Genomic DNA, 18,273 nt, shown 5'->3' with positions numbered 1-18,273 from the left:
AGAATATGAAGATAAATTTTCAAGTAGCATTTGAGGAAAAGCACCAAATAGCAATTGTATTTAGACTTATATACTACCCCACAGTGCATTACAGCATTCTCTGGGCAGTTTACAATGTCAGTGTATTGCACCCAGCAATCTAGGTCCTCAACCTCGAAAGGATGGAAGGCTGAGTCAATCTCAAACCCCATCAGGATTGAACTCCAGGCTGTGGGCAGTTAGCCTGCAACACTGCATTCTAACCATTGCACCACCAAGGCTCATAAAAGATCACAAAAGACCACTTAGACTTTCTGTTAAGTATATTTATTCAGTACACATTCTACATGGCGATAACAACATGTTGACTATTTTACTCTTTTAAGCTCAATTAAGAAACTACATATGTGGGGAGTATTCATTAAGTTATTTCTGGAGGGGTAAGCCCCACTGATTCTTAAGGCTGACCAGGGAGACAAAAGTAGAAACTGCTGGATCAAGAATGAAAAATTGCATTTCTTCTAAGGTAAGATAGTTGTTATTTATCTCAATGAACTTTAGGTACATGAAAACCATTTCACATCTGATTTTTCTATAAACATATCAGGAAATCTAGCAATTTTCTGAAAGAGAATATTTTACATTCCAAGTATTATTTTTTGTGTGTGGGGGTTCAGATTTACTTCTGCAAAACTGCCAGATCATCTTCAGAATAACACCATTTAGACCAGGGCAGACAAACTCCCGGCCCATGGGCCAGATGTATCACGCACTGGCCACTCACACACCCAGTTTAGTGAAGGGGGAAAAAATCCTGATACGTCATGTGATGCCGCTATGACGTCATGAGTTTGACACCCCTGATTTAGACAGAACATTTCTGGGCCAAAGTCTAAACATTCTGCATCTGCCAAATGTTGCCAACACCAAGCAGTTGTAAGCCAATGAGTAACTCATTTGTGTATATGAAACCATCCCTTCCTGTTGGCTACTAGAAAAATTACCATTTTTCCTTCAGATGCAAAGTCAAACACACCAAAGATTAAATCTTTTGCCCTGGATCAAGAATGGTAAGGAACATGTAGACTTAAAAACCCTTAGCTACAACTTAGCAACATCACTGGTGTGGGTTGAAGAAAAAACGATGTCAATAGCCTTCTTTATGCACATGATAGCAGGAATATGCCAGATATACCAGCCCTGAGAACTGGCACTCTGCACTGACAATTTTTCATTGCTTTTAAGGCAAATGACAACAACAATAATGTCCATGTTAAACAGACTCTTCTAAATATCCCCTTCTTTCTGCCTTTGTAAAAAAACGTAAGAAAGTACTTGGGAATGAAGAATTAAGTGGCAACACTCACATTCTCTAGGTTGTACTTAGGGCATTTTTTGTGAACTGGGAAGGTAGAATACACACTCTTGTTTTGTTCTTGATCTTTGCAAAACCTTTTGACATAGTCCTAATTATTCCAAGGACAGTAACTATATTGCATCTTTGGTCAGAATTAATATGACAACTAAGCACATTTACCTGGGTAACATTCAAGGTGGCCATTCACTGTTTTACAAGTATTCTACAAGAAGATAATTTTCCATTCACAGCAGCCTCACCTGTAAATGAGGGCAGGGATGTCCCAATGTAAACCTCATTCTTCAGTACTTGCACACCAAGATCAGTTGCAAATACATACCGTATTTTTTGTATTATAAAATGCTCCAGATCATAAGATGCACCTAGCTTTTGGGGAGGAAAACAATTTTAAAAAATCTATCTTTGCCTCCTTGCAGCAAATAGCAAACAGCCTGGTCAGTTTCAGCATGATTTAGCATGAGCAGCTGATTGGTGGTTGGATCAGCCTCCTGGAATACCGCCAATCAGCTGTTCCAGGCTGCACTGTCACTGATAGCTGCTGCCACGTATCACCGCCTCCGCATGCTCCATTTTCGGCCTCCGTGCACCCCATTTTTGGACTCTACGCATCCCATTTTTGGCCTGCTCCAGGCTGTGGGGATTGCTGCCGCTACTGATTGCTGCTGCCCAGAACCAGCCAAAAACAGGACATGTGGAGGCCAAAATTGGGGCATGTGGAAACAGTGATAGGTGGCGGCAGCTATCAGCAACGATCCCGCAATCTGGAACAACTGATGACCAGGCTGTTTGCTATTTGCTTCAAGGAGGCAAATTGCTGGGAGGCAGAGGCTGAAGGTGGGGGCTGGCGGGTGCGTGGGGCTTTGGCTACATTTGGTCTATAAGATGCACAGACATTTCCAGCCACTTTTTTGGGGGAGGGGGGATGTGCGTTTTATAGTGCAAAAAATACGGTAAGTTGTATGATTTGCCACGTGAGCCATGTTTTAGCATTCACTTCTCACTTGCTCTTCCTCCCTGGTTTTCACTCTGCAAAATTAAGATGTTAATCCATTTTGAAACTCATTTCTCTGATTAAATGCAAGACAACTTGCTCCTTTGGATAATTATGTCTCACTGGGTCACATTTAGCAAGGCAAACACAACTGCAGTTCTGGTTCCAATTAAGGCCAGATAATGGGCAGGAACAGAAGATGATTAAACACACTAGACAGATTTTATATCTTTATGATTTCACTCCTATTTGCACAAATGTCACTCTTGGGTCAGAGGTGGGCCAGTGAAAGTTCAGTTTTTCCTCCAGTTGTTACCACTTCGATCAAACTTCCAGAGTCGGGCCGGTTTTTACCGATGATCCAGTCATAAAAGGTTCTGGCAGAACAGATGGAAACAAGTGCATGAGTTAGTTTCATTGGAAAGTTTCACATTCCAAGTGCTCATTCAGTTTCCATAGTTATTCCACAATTTCCCTATTAATAAAGTTCTGAGATAATAAGCTGAAAAGCAATTTGAGTCCTTCACTCAGACGACCTTGTAAAAGATTACAGCGCAGAAGTTTTCATTTTAATGGGCTTGAGATGCATCTCTTAATTTTCCTGGAAAGACAAACCTCCTAAATCCAAAGATTTGTTAAGATGTAACATTATTTTTGTAACATACAAGAACAACTGTTCTCAGCTTCATCGTCGCTACTACTAAAAGAAGCTAAATCACCTCCTACATACAAGGAAATAAACCATCATTATTCCCAATCTACAATTTAAAAGAGGCACTATGAAGTTGAGGTTGGTTTAATATGTCTCAGCTAAGGGAGATCTCTCTTCTATAGTTCAGTTTATCCTGCTTGCACAAGGCAGAAAATAACCAAATGGATCATACATAAAGAAACTGAAGGAACTGATGCAAGACATTCTTCTTTCCAAGGAAAGTATCTCTCTGCCTATCACTCCATCCATCTGTCAATTTCTCCATCCACATTTCATAATATAAGTTTTGAGAACATGTTAAAGGTCCATTCATAATATGGCATCTGAAGGACAGATAATCAGTTATCCATGCCAATGAACAAGTCTTCTCAATGTCCCTGCTATCTAGTTCAGCCTCTTTGAAGCTGAACAGTCGATTTCACAGCCTCCCCCTGAAAGAAAGCATGCAAACACGTAGAAAAGCGGCACCATCAAGTGCTCCCAAGAAAGGGAGAAAAATAGCTCGGACTTCCCTCGGGGAAAAAAGTCAAGCGTTGGTCAGTTATAGGAGATTCAGTTCTCAGGGGAACAGAACCAGCTCTCTGTAGACCAGACATTCAATCTATGGACGTACGTTGTCACCCTGAAGCAAAAAACAAACAAGTGGCTGAGAACCTTACTAAAATAATCGAACTCAATGGATTACTATCTCTTTCTTCTGCTTCACACAGGGACAAATGACATGACAATGAACCTGAAAACAATATTGCGAAATTATGAGCAGCTAGGCAAGAAAGTTAAAGAGTTGGGAGCACAAACGGGCTTTTCATCTCTACTTCCAACAATAGGTCAACATCCAATGAGGGAACAAAGAATTTTAGAAATGAACCATTGTCTTAAGAGTTGGTGCTGCCAAGAAAACTTTGGATTCCTAGACCTAGGTCTGCATTACCAACATGAAAGGCTTCTTGCAAGGGATGGGCTGCACCTCACAAGAATCAGGAAGAATGTATTTGGAAAATGACTGGCTCAATTTATCAGAAAAGCTTTAAACTAAAATTGAGGGGGGGAGGGAGACCAACCCTTAGGATCTTTAGGACCTAATCCCAACTATAAATCCTAAGACAACCAATCAAACAATGAGGTAAGGAGTGATGGGAAGGAAGAAAAACTCAGAAATAAAGTAAGAGATATAGGAAGCATATGCAGGATTCAAATATCTATACACAAACACTTAAAGTTTAGGAGAACAAACAAGGTGAACTTGAAGTCCTAGTACAAGTGGGCAAGTATGATATAGTTGCCATTACCGAAACTTGGTGGGATGAAACTCAGGACAGAAATGTACTGATGGAAAGATACAAATTGTTCAAAAGAAACAAATCTAACAAAAGAGGAGGTGGAAATGCATTATATGTAAGACATTATTACATTTCTTTAGAAATGCATAAAAGCAAGAATAAGCCTCCCAGAATGAATATGGATCAATATAAAAGGAGGGGAAATTGCCATTGCCATAGGTATATAATACAGCCGCCTCCCCAATCAAGAAGAAGAAATAGGTTGTTTTAGGCCCAGTACTCTTCAACATCTTCATAAATGATTTAATGAGAAGGGGAACTCATCAAATTTGCAGATGACACTAAACTGGTAGGAAAAGCCAACAGCCCAGAAGATAGGCTGAAAATCCAGATAGATCTCAACAAACTTGAACACTGGGCCCCATTTAATAAAATGAAATTCAAGTTAGAGAAAAGTAAGGTTTTATACTTAGGCAAGAAAAATCAAATGAACATGTACAGTTTAGGTCAGTGGTGACTAACTTTCTCAGCACCAAGCAATCCTAGGTTGCATTAATAGCAGAATAGAATCATGATGATGTCAAGTATTAGTACCTCTTTATAAAGCCTTAGTAACACCAGACTTAGACTACTGCATCTAGTTTTGAACATTGTATTATAAAAAAGATGTAGAGAGTCTGGAAAGAGTACAAAAAAGAGAAACAAAGATGGTTAGGGAGCTGGAGATGAAACATACGAAAAACAGTTGTAGGATTGGGTTTGTCTAGTCTAGTGAAAAGAAGGACTAAGGATGACAGGATGGCAGTGTTTCAATATTTGAGGCACTGCCATAAAGAAGAGGAGGTCAACCTATTTTCCAAATCACCAAAAGGCAAGACGAGAAACAATGGATGGAAACTAATCAAGGAGAGAACCAACCTAGAACTAAGGAGAAATTTTGTGACAGTGAGAACAATTATTAGCCAGTGGAATAGCTTGCCTTCAGAAGTTGTACGTGCTTCATCACTAGAGGATTATAAGAAACGGGACAACCACTTATCTGGAATGGTAGAAGGTTTCCTGCTTGAGCAGGGGATTGGATTAGAAGATCTCCAAGGTCCCTTCCAACTCTGTTATTCTGTTTTTCTTCTTCAATCAGGCCACCATAATGGCTCCCCCCCCCCGCCACTCTGGACATCCAAGACTCCAAACATCGATTTGCAGGACCTTTACAAAACTCAGATTTTGTTATTCCACAAATCTCTGGACCAAAATGCATGCACCAGATGTTCAAGGCTTCAAACGAGCGGGAGCTGGAAAAGTTTTGTTTGCTCACCCTGCAATGAAGTCTAGTGGTGTCCAGGAGCTGAAGTCAGCCTCTGGCATGGACTTCCTGTTCATTGGAGTATCCAAGGTAACCCTGGAAGAGAAAGAAAAAGAGTGGTCTAATTAATGTTAATCATCAAAGTGTTTAATTACTGTTTCTCAACCTTGACAATCAACTTTAAGATATGTGGACTTCAACTCCCAGAATTCCCTAGCCAGCATGACTGGGAGTCCATGCATCTTAAAGTTGCTAAGTTTGAGAAACACCGCTTTAGACAAATAAAATAGAACGTTGGTAAAATGTCCTTTCACATCTTTGGATTCACAAGTCATGAGAAGATTAAAAATGTCAAGATCACAGCAGGGACCACACTATCAAAATCCCACCCTCTTTTTATATGTGTGGCACATGCCTCTGGATCTAGGCCCAACGTTCAAGCCACTTCTCTTTGAAGTTCCAACTCTGCAGGAGTTTGGCACCCAGTGAATTTCAGGCCATCCCTTGAACTACATAACTCCCATGTGATTCCAGAATGACTTACGGGAGAATCGCAACGGCTGCAGCGCCAGCAGGGAGGCCACTGTTTGAACCAGAGAGACTCTGACAGAGTTGATGGACAGCTCCTTTGGCCATGCCGTATGCAATCATTCCTAGAATACAGAATAAAAGAGTTGGAAGGGACCCAGTCCAGGGGTCTGCAACCTTAAACACTCAAAGAGCTATTTGGAACCATTTCCCACAGAAAACATCGGGACCCACAAAACTTGAGTGGGCGTGGCCAACTCTACTCCCACATATGACACCCCCCAAAGCCACGCCTACCCAGGTTTCGTGGCTCCTGATGTTTTCTTTTTTTTTTTTTTAATAAAAGTTTTATTTGGGTTTTCACACACAAGTAAAACATCTTTTTTGAAAATAGCTTGGTCCCGGGTTACACTTCTTTATACAGACACAAACTCAATTTCATGCTCATTTTTGTGTTCTATTCCATATCTTATTACTATTTTGCATTTTCTATATAGTTTTTCCCCTCTTTTAATTTTCTCAACTTTATTTTAATTATCTCATCTCAGTTCAATCCATTATATTTATACTTTTGTCTGTCCTGTTTCAATTTCATATTATCTTTTCTCATTAAACAAATTTTCTCCTGCAGTTACTAATTGGAGTATGACAACTTTATATCTTTGAATTTTATCCATTCGGGTCTTATTTAAACTTCAATATATACCTTAAGGTTATAACATTCAATATAATACATAATACATAACTTCCAATCGAATTCTGCTTGGTACATTCTTAAAATACACACTATATTCTTAAAAAAACAAAGGATTATAAATATATGTAATTAAAACCCTCATTCCATTCCAATTCAGTTCTATCAATAATATTCATTAAAGTCTTAACATCTTTAACATTTCTTTTCAATTAAATATCATACTTCCTTGGAAACACATATAATCTTTCCATAATTAATTTTTCCCCTATTTCTCTTCACTTATGTTTTATAAATCATTAAATATTCATTTTATTACATTTATTTATTAACATTCCACTAAATTACGATAACTATTTTATCCATCATTTTAATCATACATTGTTTCATATTTTCTGAAATTATTTCTGTTTCTAATATTCTAATATTAATATTCTAATACTACCTTATGTACCTTTGCAGAATCCCTTTTTCAATTAAATTTTCACCCATTATCTCTAAATAGGCCCTGTTTCTCTATATCTTGTTTCTGTCCTTTATAACTTCTTTTCCTTTCTTTCTTCCCTCTCTTCTTCTCCCTCCCCTTTTTACCCCCTTGTCTCTCTACTTCTAATTCTCTCTTCTGCTTTTCCCTCTTCTGTTGCTTTCTAATCTTATACTTATTTTTCAAACTATTCTTTTTCTGGGTTGTTTTTCCAAATCTTAAGCTTTTCATTCTCTTTCCCCACTTTCCCTTTTATTCCCCACATAAAAGTACTTGTTCATTAAAGATGGCTTCTTCTTTGTCCCAATCTTCCTGTTCTGCAGACGCTTCTTGTTGTTTCTCATAGTTCCAAATCTCCATTTCCAAGAACTGAAATACGAAGCCAAAAGAACCTCTCCCTTCTTGTGCATCTTCTTTGTACTTTTTCAGTTCCATTTTCAGTTCTTCTAAAAGTGGTGCCATTTTAAACACTTTTAAACAACCACCCGATTGATTTTAGTCATCCAAATGCAATAACCAAAAATCCAGAAGTCACCAAATAATCCAAGTACTCCCAAACTGTTTCTACTTGCTTCTTTTTTCACTTTCTCTTCCTGGGGTTTTACTGTAGCCTTCTCCAGATTTGTGCCTTGCAATAACACTTCATATATTTTAGCCATCAGACCCCTAATCATTTTAGTTGCTCTTCTCTGCACTCCTTTCAGAGTCTCCATATCTTTTATATAACGTGGTGCCCAAACCTGGATGCAGTATTCCAGGTTTTTGTAAGTGTTCTAAAATGCAGTATTCTAAAGGTTTATAAAATGGTACTAATACTTGATGTGATCTTGAGTCTATCCCTGTTGTTTATGCAATTTAGGACTGCATTGGCTTTTTTGGCTGCTACCACACACTGCTAGCTCATATTTAACTGGCTGTCCATTAGGACTCCAAGATTCTCTCACAGTTACTGCTGTTGATCCAAGTTTCACATAATCTATACATTTGATTTTTCTTGCCTAAATGTAAAATCTTACTTTTCCCTACACTAGATTTCATTTTGTTGGATAGGGCCAGTGTTCAAGTCTGTCAAGATGGATCTTGAGCTTATCATCTATGTTGGCTCTTCTTGCCAACTCAGTGTATCTTCTAATGAAGATATTGAAGAGTATGGGGCCTAAGATGAAATCTTGGGGTACCTTACTGCTTACTTCAACATACACTTATGGCAATGGCATTTTTTCCTTTTATATTGACCCATATGTGTTCCAGGTGGTTTTCAATCTTGGTTTTGTGCATTTCTGTACAAAACTGATGTCATTTTTGATATCATATAATGCAATTTCACCTCCTTTTTTATTACACCTGTTTCCTTGAATAGTTTGTATCCACAAATGAAGGTGAATATATCTCAGGATAATATTGTAGGATCCAATTGGGGTAAGTCAGAAGTACCAGAGGCTTTGTCTTCCAAGCTTTCGGACTTGTGCTGGAGCCATCTTCAGAGAACTTCTCTCTAGCAGTGTGTGCTGTATGTGGCTTTTTATATTCTGATTGGGGTGTGTTGAAGACTAGTTTTTAAGTCATTGGCTGTTGTTTGCTTGTGCTGCCCAGCCCTCGCCTTCTAAGTACTTGATAGGCTGGCGGTAAATCAGCACTCCTGTTGACTGATGCGGAGCCTGTTTCCCAGGTTTCAATCACTTCCCTGGCTGTTTTTGTGCCTGCTTGTCCAACAAACTTAACAGCTGAAGAATTGTTCAAAGCAGTGTGAGGTTACCAATGAGTTTGGGTCTTCTTGTCTGACTGCCCGCTTATATTCTTGCAATCTGATGATTAGCTTCCTCCCCATCTGTCCTACAAAGTCACTAACTTAAACAACTGCAATGATTTACTTAATAACTGCAGCAAAAAAGGTCATAAAATGGGGCAAAACTCACTTAACTAATATTTCACTTAGCAACATAAATTTTGGGCTCAATTGTGATTGTAAGTTGTGGACTACCTGTATATTTCTTAACCATTCAACCCCATGACCTTGGATTTTTCTGTTTTCCACAGAAATAGCCTTGATGGCAACGATATCTTTTTCAGTCATTTCATGGTTAAAAATAAAGTTTGACTTTTAGTTGAAGCCTGTTATGAAATGCACTTTGCTGGATATAAGGCAATTCGGGGAATCAGATAACATCAGATGCCCCCTGAAGCATACCTGTCATTGCATCATTGTGGGAATATAAGAGCAAAGTCAAGAAATGACTTGCAAATATGTTAATTTTAACTATCATTTTAATATATTATGTTGCAATTTTAGTGGGTTTTTGAAACCCATTAAAAAGCAGTATTTAGCATTAAATACCAATGCTTCAAATTTTGTTTTACAGATAGTCCTTGACTTACAGCCATATTTGTTAAGTAATTCAATTGCTAAGTAAGGAATCACTTGACCCATTTTTATAATCTTTTTTGCTATAGTTGTTAAGCAAGGCATGTTACTGCAACCTGTGATCTCCTCTGCCAGCTTCCTCATTGACTTTGCCTTGTTTAAAGGGGAAGGTTGGGAAGGTGTAACTTGTCGAAAGTTTGCCAAGTGCCTAGTTGCAATCACATGCCTGCCGGGATGCCGCAACAGTTAGTATGAGGATCAATTATAAGTCATTTTTTCAGGGACATCATGACTTCAAATGGTTGCTAAATGAATGGTTTTAAGTTGAGGACTACCTGTATTATAAAACCAACCAATGAATTTATTAAACTATTCCATATTTATGAATTTAGATTGGAATACTCTCCCTCCCTCCCTCCAACAAAACTGGTTTAGATATTCTGCTACTCAACCTGGATACTTTTTTTTCTTAAATGAAAGGAACAATGTAAATTGTAACCCCAAAAAGACATATAAATTCATTTACAATCAAAAACCTTATTTAACTGTGGATATCCTAATAAAGATGTCCTAAAATATATTTCAGGCACTACTCTGTTAATGAAAATAGGAATCCTTAATCCTCCACCTTTTCTTTGAGCTGGAGGTCTGTATACAAGAGCAGATTCCCTGATCTGAACTGGAATCTGCCAATTTAGCAAAAGATGGTGAAAACTCCTAGCATTTCAATGGTCAAAGACTGAGCTTTTTTCTGTTTTCCACAGAATTGCAATTTTTTAAAAAGTTATTAACAATATGGATTCCCGTAGTAGAATGGGAATTCTAATTTTTAGCAGGAAGCACAGCATTTCTATAGATTTTATACAGACACAAACTATTAATAGGGCCAGGTCTATTTTATAAGGATTGAGTCAGAGGGTTGAAGGTCATTTGTCTTTGAAGCAAGAAAATACAAAGGTCTAATCCAAAGTAAACAAGTGGAATCAGCATTATTACTTAGGGAACAAAATACAAGCTTAGGCCTTAGCCTTTTTGCAGCTTATATTCAAGCTAAAGCACTTTCTGTACAAGCTAAAAAAAGCTTTTCATAAACATACTGTTGTGGCCCAACAGCGGCCAGGAGAGCTGGCAGCAGATTCGGACAGTGAGGAGGTTGGGGAGGAACATGGGCCAGTCCTGGAGTCTGGGGAAGGCTCTGATGAGTGCTCTGCATTGGAGGCTGAGATGGGGCCAGGGCTGTCTGACAGTTATTGGCTGCCTTTGGAATCGGAGATCAGTGGGGAGGAAGAACAGCTGGAGCCTGTTCCCGATGTGTGCAGGCACAGAGTTGCCAGAAGGAGGGAACAGCTGAGGAACAAGGCCCAACTTGGGAGTAAAGTCACAGGTGGATGGTGAATGGGAGCGAAAGGGGAGTAGGACTTTGCAGGAAACAATTAGTTCATTCCGGCATGCTTGCTAAGTATTACAGAGTCTGAAAGATATAGGCCTGGCCTCTCTCCAAGCCTAATAAGGGTTTGTAATTGGGAACTATCATGAAAGACTATTGGCTGGGACTTTGTTGGAGAGGAAATTCATTGTAAATCAAATAAAAGGGGTTTATCGGGATGGCCTCGGCTTCGTGTTGTTGGGGGGAGCCTCGGTCAGAACACATAAATACATTCTTCATCCAAATATTTTCTTAACCTATGCACTCAACCCTAACAAAACTTTAAAGGTGTCACTGGAGGACAGAATTTCTACAACTGAAATTTCTAATCTGAATATTAAAGGCTAAGGAAAATGTTGACCAAACCAAAATGCACACCCCAGGAACATTTCCATTTTACCTGGGGTTCCAGATAATGCTGCTTTTGCACCTGTTAGAGTCAATAGCCCCCCTTCCTTCAGGTATTTAGTAGCCAAATGACTAGAGATGGTTGATGTCCAAACACTTTGCTTCCACATCAGGTCACTGTTTTTGTATAAAGCTAAGGGATGGACAGAAAAATAAGGAAAACATTAGAAATCATGAAACATATTCGCCTTCTGGAGAGAGTATCACCAACTGTTCTCTCTTAGCCAGATAACGTCTTGTACTGCAGAAGACACCTATGAACAGTTCCCTAACTTAGCTGCCAGGCAGTAAATAGGAATTTAACTCTAACCTGTATACCTGCGGGTTTAACAATGGGATGGGCATACATTTTAAAAAAACAACTGGTAGCATTCAGACACCTTTAGCATTCAAAGCAAGTCTCAGAACATCTAGACCTCTCTTCCCATCAAAAATAAATTGTCAAGTGCAATCTAATTGTGCTTATTTCTCAATATTTATTTTTAATATGGTTTAAATCTAATGAAACACCGATGACTCAATTCTGCTTCAAGTTCAGATACTCCCCTATTAACCACCTGGTTTCCAGAGATATGGACAGGAATGAAAAACAGAAAACGTACACTAATGCCTATAATACACTAATGGCTAACTTTGTTTCCCATAACCTCCAAACTGGGCCTTCAATCTTCTTACAAACTACGATTTCAAGTTGAAGGAGGCAATTTTATTCTATAGGAAGCACATTAACAATCCCAGGTCTGCAGTACAACCATTACCACAAACATTGCATTTGAACAACCTGAACTGCTTCTACTCACATCAGGTATGTAAAGAGAGAATCTACACTAACCTATTGCTGCCCTACAAAACACACACAAATCTTTTTCTTAAATATTATGTTTATGCCAAGGATTTGGAAAATAAACCACATTTGAGAGACAGTGGTTAAGGTGCTGGCCAAGGAAACAGGAGACTCGAGTTCTTAATGCTGCCTTATGCATGAAAACTGGCTGCATGACTTTGGACCAATCATCAGGAGACTATAAGCTGTAGTCCCACTTTAGGAATGAAAGCCGGGTAGGTGACTTTAGGCCAATCACTCTCTCTCAGCCAACCCACCTCACAGAGTTGTTATTGTGGCAAAAATAGGAGGAAGGTGTATTATATAAGTTCATCACTTACAGCGCATTCAGAAAGTATTCAGACCCCCTTCACTTTTGTCAATTTTGTTATGCGAGAGCTTGATTCTACAGTTGTTGAAATTCATTTTTTTCTGATTAATCTATACTCAAGTATTCCATAATGACAAAGTGAAAACAGAATCTTAGAAACGTCTATAAATTTATTAAAAAGAAAAAAACTGAAATATCACACTGGCATAAGTATTCGGACCCTTTGCAACAACATGTGAAATTTAGCTCTGGCGCCTCCAGTTTCTCTTGATTGTTGCTGACATGTTTCTACACCTTGATTGGAGTCCACCTGTGATAAATTAAATTGATTGGACATGGATTTGAGAAGGCACACACCTCTCTATAGAAGACCTCACAGCCGACTATGCATATTGCACAGAGCCAAAGTCATGAGGTCAAAGGGACTGCCTATAGAGCTCAGAGACAGGATTATCGCAAGGCACAAATCTGCCGAAGGCTACACGAAAATTTCTGCTGCACTGAAGGTTCCTAAGAAGCACAGTAGCCTCCATAATTCTCAAATGAAAGAAGTTTGGCACAACTAGGACTCTTCCAAGAGCTGATCGCCCAGTCAAACTGAGCAACTGGGGTGAAGGGCTTTAGTAAGAGAGGCGACCAAGAACCCAATGGTCACTCTGACCGAGTTCCTGTGTGGAGATGAGGCAGTTCCAGAAGGACATCCATTGCATTCCTCTACCAATCTGGGTTTTATGGCAAAGTGGCTAGATGGAAGTCCCTCCTCAGTGCAAAAAAACAAAAAAATAAATTAAATTCCACTTGGACTTTGCAAAAAAAAAAAGCACCTGAAGGACTCTCAGATTGTGAGGAACAAGATTATCTAGCATGATGAAACCAAGATTGAATTGTTTGGCCTCAATTCTAAACATTATGTCAGGCACCGCTCACTGCCCAATATTATCCCAACAGAGAAGCCTAGTGGTGGCAGCATCATGCTGTGGGGGTGTTTTTCAGCAGCAGGGACTGAGAGACTGGTCACAGCTGAGAGAAAGCTGGATGGCGCAAAGTACAGGGATATCCTCAACCAAAACCTGTTCCATAGCCCTCAAGACCTCTGATTGGGCCAAAGGTTCACTTTCTAATATGACCATGATCCTAAGCACACAGCCAAGACAATACAGGAGTGGCTTAGGGACAACTCTGTGAATGTCTTAGTGTGGCCCAGCCAGAGCCCTGACTGGAATCCTATTGAACATCTCTGGAGGGACCTGAAAATGACTGTTCACCAACAGTCACCATCCAACCTGGTTGAACTTGAGAGGATTTGCAAGGAAGAATGGCAGAAAACCCCCTAATCCAGGTGTGCAAAACATGTCACATGACACCCAAAAAGACTTGAGGCAGTAATTGCTGCCAAAGGTACTTCAACAAAGCACTGAGCGAATACTTATGCCAATCTTTAAAAAAATTACAGACATTTCTAAAATTCTGTTTTCACTTTGTCATTATGGGGGATTGAGTGTAGATTAATGAGGAAAAAAAATAAAATTGAACAACTGTAGAATCAGGCTACAGCGTAACAAAATGGACAAAAGTGAAGGGGGTCCGAATACTTTCTAAATCAGCAGTCGCCAACTGGTGGGCCATGAGAAAATTTTGGTGGGCCGCAGAGAAATCTCACCCCCGGAGCACCCCCACAAAGCAATTAATCCATGCTGTGCAGAAACACAAGGCTGCACCGCCCACATGGCCCGTGGGAACCCTCCCCACCCACTCACTCCTTACCCGGAAAACTTGCCTGCTAAATTGCTATTTTTCCGACCATTAGCTATTCTGCTGTGCCGGGAGATTTGGATTAGCTAGGAAGCAGGAAATGGTTGGATTTCTTGCTTTCTAGCTAGTCTTTAGATCTTCAGCTCTGCTTTTAAGCACAGCCGAACCTCCCTTAGGACTGAAAGTTCTATTATTCAGTGCAGACTTATGGCAAGCAAATTTTATGTGACAGACTGAGCTAGCCAATGGCAGATAGATGGATGATTGAATGATTCTGTGAGCAACTCAATCTGCCTGCCTGCTTTGCCTGATTTTGGGTAAAGGCTGCTCTTTTTTTAATAAAAAATTCAATATTTACATACATGGGTGTTGTGAGTTAATTTTGTGAGTTTGCTTGCAAGCAAATTTTATGTGACAGACTCAGAATGGCAGAAACACAGATCTCTGAATGAATCTGTGATTCTATGAGCAACTCAATCTGCCTGCCTGCTTTGCCTGATTTTGGGTAGAAGTTGCTCTTTTTTTATGAAAAATTCAATATTTATATAAATATTATAATATTTACACACAAGCCACGCCCAGCCAGTCACATGACCAAGCCACACCCACAAATTAGGCCATGCTCACAGAACCAGTTAGTGGTCCCTGGGATTTAAAATTATGAATTTGGTGGTCCCTGAGGTCCAAAAGGTTGGCGACCCTTGTTCTAAATGACTGTAGAAAGTAATAACGGTGGGATAAAAATCAAATAAGTAAAATAAAAATCCCAAATGCTTTCTAGTTGTTATCTTTGCAATCATGGACAGCTTCAGGGCAAACTGTGCAACACAGCCCTACTGAAATGCACTTAAACTTAGAAAACTGTTAAGGGGTCTTCTATTTTTTTTTTCCCAGCTGGCTTTTTTCTCAATGCCACCCAGTCCAGGACACCGCTGGAAGACAAGAAGCAGATGTTGTCCCACAGTTTCTACTGCATCAATTGAATTTCAGGCCTGGAGACATCAGGAAGACATTAAACGGGGGAGCTACAGCATTCTTTGCTGAGCAGCTCCATCACAGACCAGAAATAGGCCAGTCTGAAAGACCACGGGAAAGAGAAAGAAGAGAGCATTGTGTGAACTGCAATCCTTACATTTCGCCTTGGCACTGCCTCCAGCCCATCCACCAGCTACACATAGGATAGCATCTACTTTCTTTTCGCCCAGGACTTTTCCAACGTCTTCTGTCACCTTTCAAAAGGCAGAGTTGGGAGAGCAGAATTATAGAACAAGCACCAGCAACTTTGGTTTATAAACATTTCAACCAGTCCTTACCAAAGTAGCACACTGACTAAGACAAGATAGATAAATATTTCTGCGTATGGAATCATTAGAAGCCTGGCTTTGTTGGTTTTAGCAAATCTTAACCTGTAATCTGAAGTCATCTGACTTTGGCACAGATTTTACTAAAAAAAAAAGTAGCCGGGCTGCTGTTTTTCTGTTTCTTCTCTTACTCAAGTAAAAAGGAATAGAAAGAGCTCCACTTGCCTGGGAGAACCTTCAAAACTCCTTCCTTACCTGCAAGAGAGCAACCTTCATGCTTTTTTTTTTCACCATTTTGCTATTATTAACTACATTGGGAATTAGTAAAATTGCAGATATTAAAATATCAGCAGGATTCTAAGGGAGGGAAGCCTGGTTTCTTTTCCTAGGGAGAGGTGGTGGGGAGAGGACACGGGTGTTACTTTGGTATGAAGAAGATGCCTCAAGAACGTGTTTGGATGAGCAAGACTGAGCGAGACCTACAAAACAGGTTTTGGAAAGCTACTGGGAAAAATAAGGCTGTTTCGGGAGTAAAATATGACCGAAAGCTGCAGAGCAGATGCTAATGTTGTAACTAATAACATTGGGAATTTTGCAAAACTTTTCATGGTCTTTTATTCCTGAATTTTCATGTCATTAACATGCATGAACCATACTTTCCTACCTCTAAATAGGAGCAAGAATGCAAAGCATAATGCTTAATATAAGTATGTGCTTTGTAACGCTGATCTGACCCTCTTCTTCCATTCTCAGCTGTAGATCTCTCACAAGCAGTGGCTGAGCATACACCAAAATATTACTCACAAGAGGGATTTCAAAAAAAAAAAAAAAAAGGACAGTGACTTTGATAGCATCACCAGAAATCCATTACATTTTAATAGGCACTGAAAATGCAGGTAGTCCTCCACTTAAGACAACAATTGAATCCAATTGCTCCATTTTACAATCTTTCTTGCCACAGTTAAGTTAGTAACCCGATTGGTAAGTGAATCTGGCTTCCTCTTTGACTTTGCTTGTCAGAAAGTCACAAAAGGGATCACATGACCCTGGGATACTGCAACTGTCATAAATATGATCTAGTTGCCAAGCACCTAAATGTTGATCACATGATCATGGGAATGCTGCAGTGGTCGTAAGTATAAGAAGCGTCCCCAGTTTTTCAGTGCCATTGCAACTGAACTGGGACTAAACAAATGGCTTTAAGCAGAGGATTACCTGTATTTTACATCTAAGGGAGGGCTATGTGGCATAAGTTGGACTCTGGCATGTGTTTTCCCTTTTCTCCAATATACCAATCAATGCAAAATTCGCAGGTTACAAAAGGTCTAACTCCTGTAATGGAGTAAACAGTTGTGAAATGTTTCTTCAGGGTTTTCCAACCCTGGCGCTGTTGTTTTAGCATTCACGTTACAGGTAAAACTTCAATCAGAATAGTGCCCATCAATCAGCGCCTCCTAATTCTTATGGATATTGTGGGAGAAGAGCTATGTTAGTTTATGGTAGTCAAAAATGAGGCGCAGTCTAGTAGCATCTTTTCAGAATAATGATTTTTCATTTCAATGCCTTTGTATTTGTTCCTCTGAAAAGATGCGACCAGACTCCATCTGACTTTGGAAAGATTTAGAACAGGGTTTCCCAACCTTGGCCATTTTTAAGATACACGGATTTCAATTCCCAAAATTCCCCAGCCAGAATGGGATTTGGCACAATTAGGAGCAGTGATTGATTATCTGCCATCAGGTTTGTGTCTTAACAGCTACAAAGATTTTTGTTCCTAATCTGGCAGAGATGGAACACATTCGCTGACCGGTTCCAATTTTTTCAAGCTTTGGGTAGAAAGCTGAAGTCAAAATTTCCAAAGTTTCCCCTGCGCTCTTTTCCAATCGCAAAAGGCCTAAAAAAAAAAAAACTTGAGCTCGTTTTCTTTTTACCTGCTCTGCTTGTTCCACAAACGAATCGCCCATTTGCACCACGACATTGGCGCTTGCCTCTTGGTTTTCTGCTAAATCAATGCTGAGCACCCACTGCGGGGGGAAAACACACACACACACCAAGATTTTGTTTTGAAGTTTTGAAACGGGGCTGCATTTGCCCCAAAGCTACAGGGCAGAGAGCAAAGCGCTTCATTGCAAACGCCTCTCCGGTCGCTCTTTTGCTAAGGGCAGCGCGGCTTCTCTCCCAAGCCAGAAGTGTGCAAAAACCTTCGCGTGTGCGTTCCTTCCTTTGCACAGCGGCCTCCCCCCACCGAGCACACATACACACACACACCCGTATGCGAAGGTGCAGAAAAGCCGCCTTCTCCCCCACCGAGGCCGGAGCTTTACAGACCGGCTTTTGCCAACCTTTTTGCACCCCACCAGCCCTTTACCCAGTCCTTCGACCGCAGGTGCCGCACGCAGGCGGAGCCCAGAGCCCCTCTACCGCCGTATACCAACGCCCTGGAAGCCTCCCCCGCTGCCATGACTGCTGCTGCTCCGACGACAAGCAGCAGCGTTCCTGGCGAAAGGGAAGCGGAAGGCGG

The 18,273-nt window shown here is 40.1% G+C and overlaps 1 protein-coding gene across 1 annotated transcript; it reads right to left on the bottom strand.

Annotated features, from left to right (window-relative positions):
* Window positions 1-290: 290 nt before the first annotated feature.
* On the bottom strand, window positions 291-18,260 carry QDPR (quinoid dihydropteridine reductase). Its single transcript, XM_026699736.2, has 7 exons — window positions 18,121-18,260; window positions 17,684-17,776; window positions 15,584-15,680; window positions 11,538-11,678; window positions 6,188-6,296; window positions 5,656-5,739; window positions 291-2,725 (listed from the first exon to the last, which is right to left on the bottom strand). Exons 1-7 carry the CDS (start codon window positions 18,211-18,213, stop codon window positions 2,620-2,622), a joined length of 723 nt encoding a protein of 240 aa, XP_026555521.1. The 5' UTR covers window positions 18,214-18,260; the 3' UTR covers window positions 291-2,619.
* Between the last annotated feature and the right edge of the window lie 13 nt (window positions 18,261-18,273).

This window comes from Pseudonaja textilis, chromosome 6 (genome assembly GCF_049901715.1).
Source record: "Pseudonaja textilis isolate UNSWEBS1 chromosome 6, rPseTex1.2, whole genome shotgun sequence".
NCBI classification, from domain to species: domain Eukaryota; kingdom Metazoa; phylum Chordata; class Lepidosauria; order Squamata; family Elapidae; genus Pseudonaja; species Pseudonaja textilis.
The sequence above is the reverse complement of the archived record's forward strand: the minus strand, read 5'-3'. Positions and strand labels throughout refer to the sequence as shown.

Bases quoted from the DNA above. Each gene is read 5' to 3' on its own strand.
- QDPR (XM_026699736.2), bottom strand. From the start codon at position 18,213: ATGGCAGCGGGGGAGGCTTCCAGGGCGTTGGTATACGGCGGTAGAGGG. The intron at 15,681-17,683 runs GTAAAAAGAAAA...GCCTTTTGAAAG, and splicing joins TTGTGGAACAAGCAGAGCAG to GTGACAGAAGACGTTGGAAA. The intron at 11,679-15,583 runs GTAAGGATTGCA...TCCATCCCTTAG, and splicing joins AGGCAGTGCCAAGGCGAAAT to CTTTATACAAAAACAGTGAC.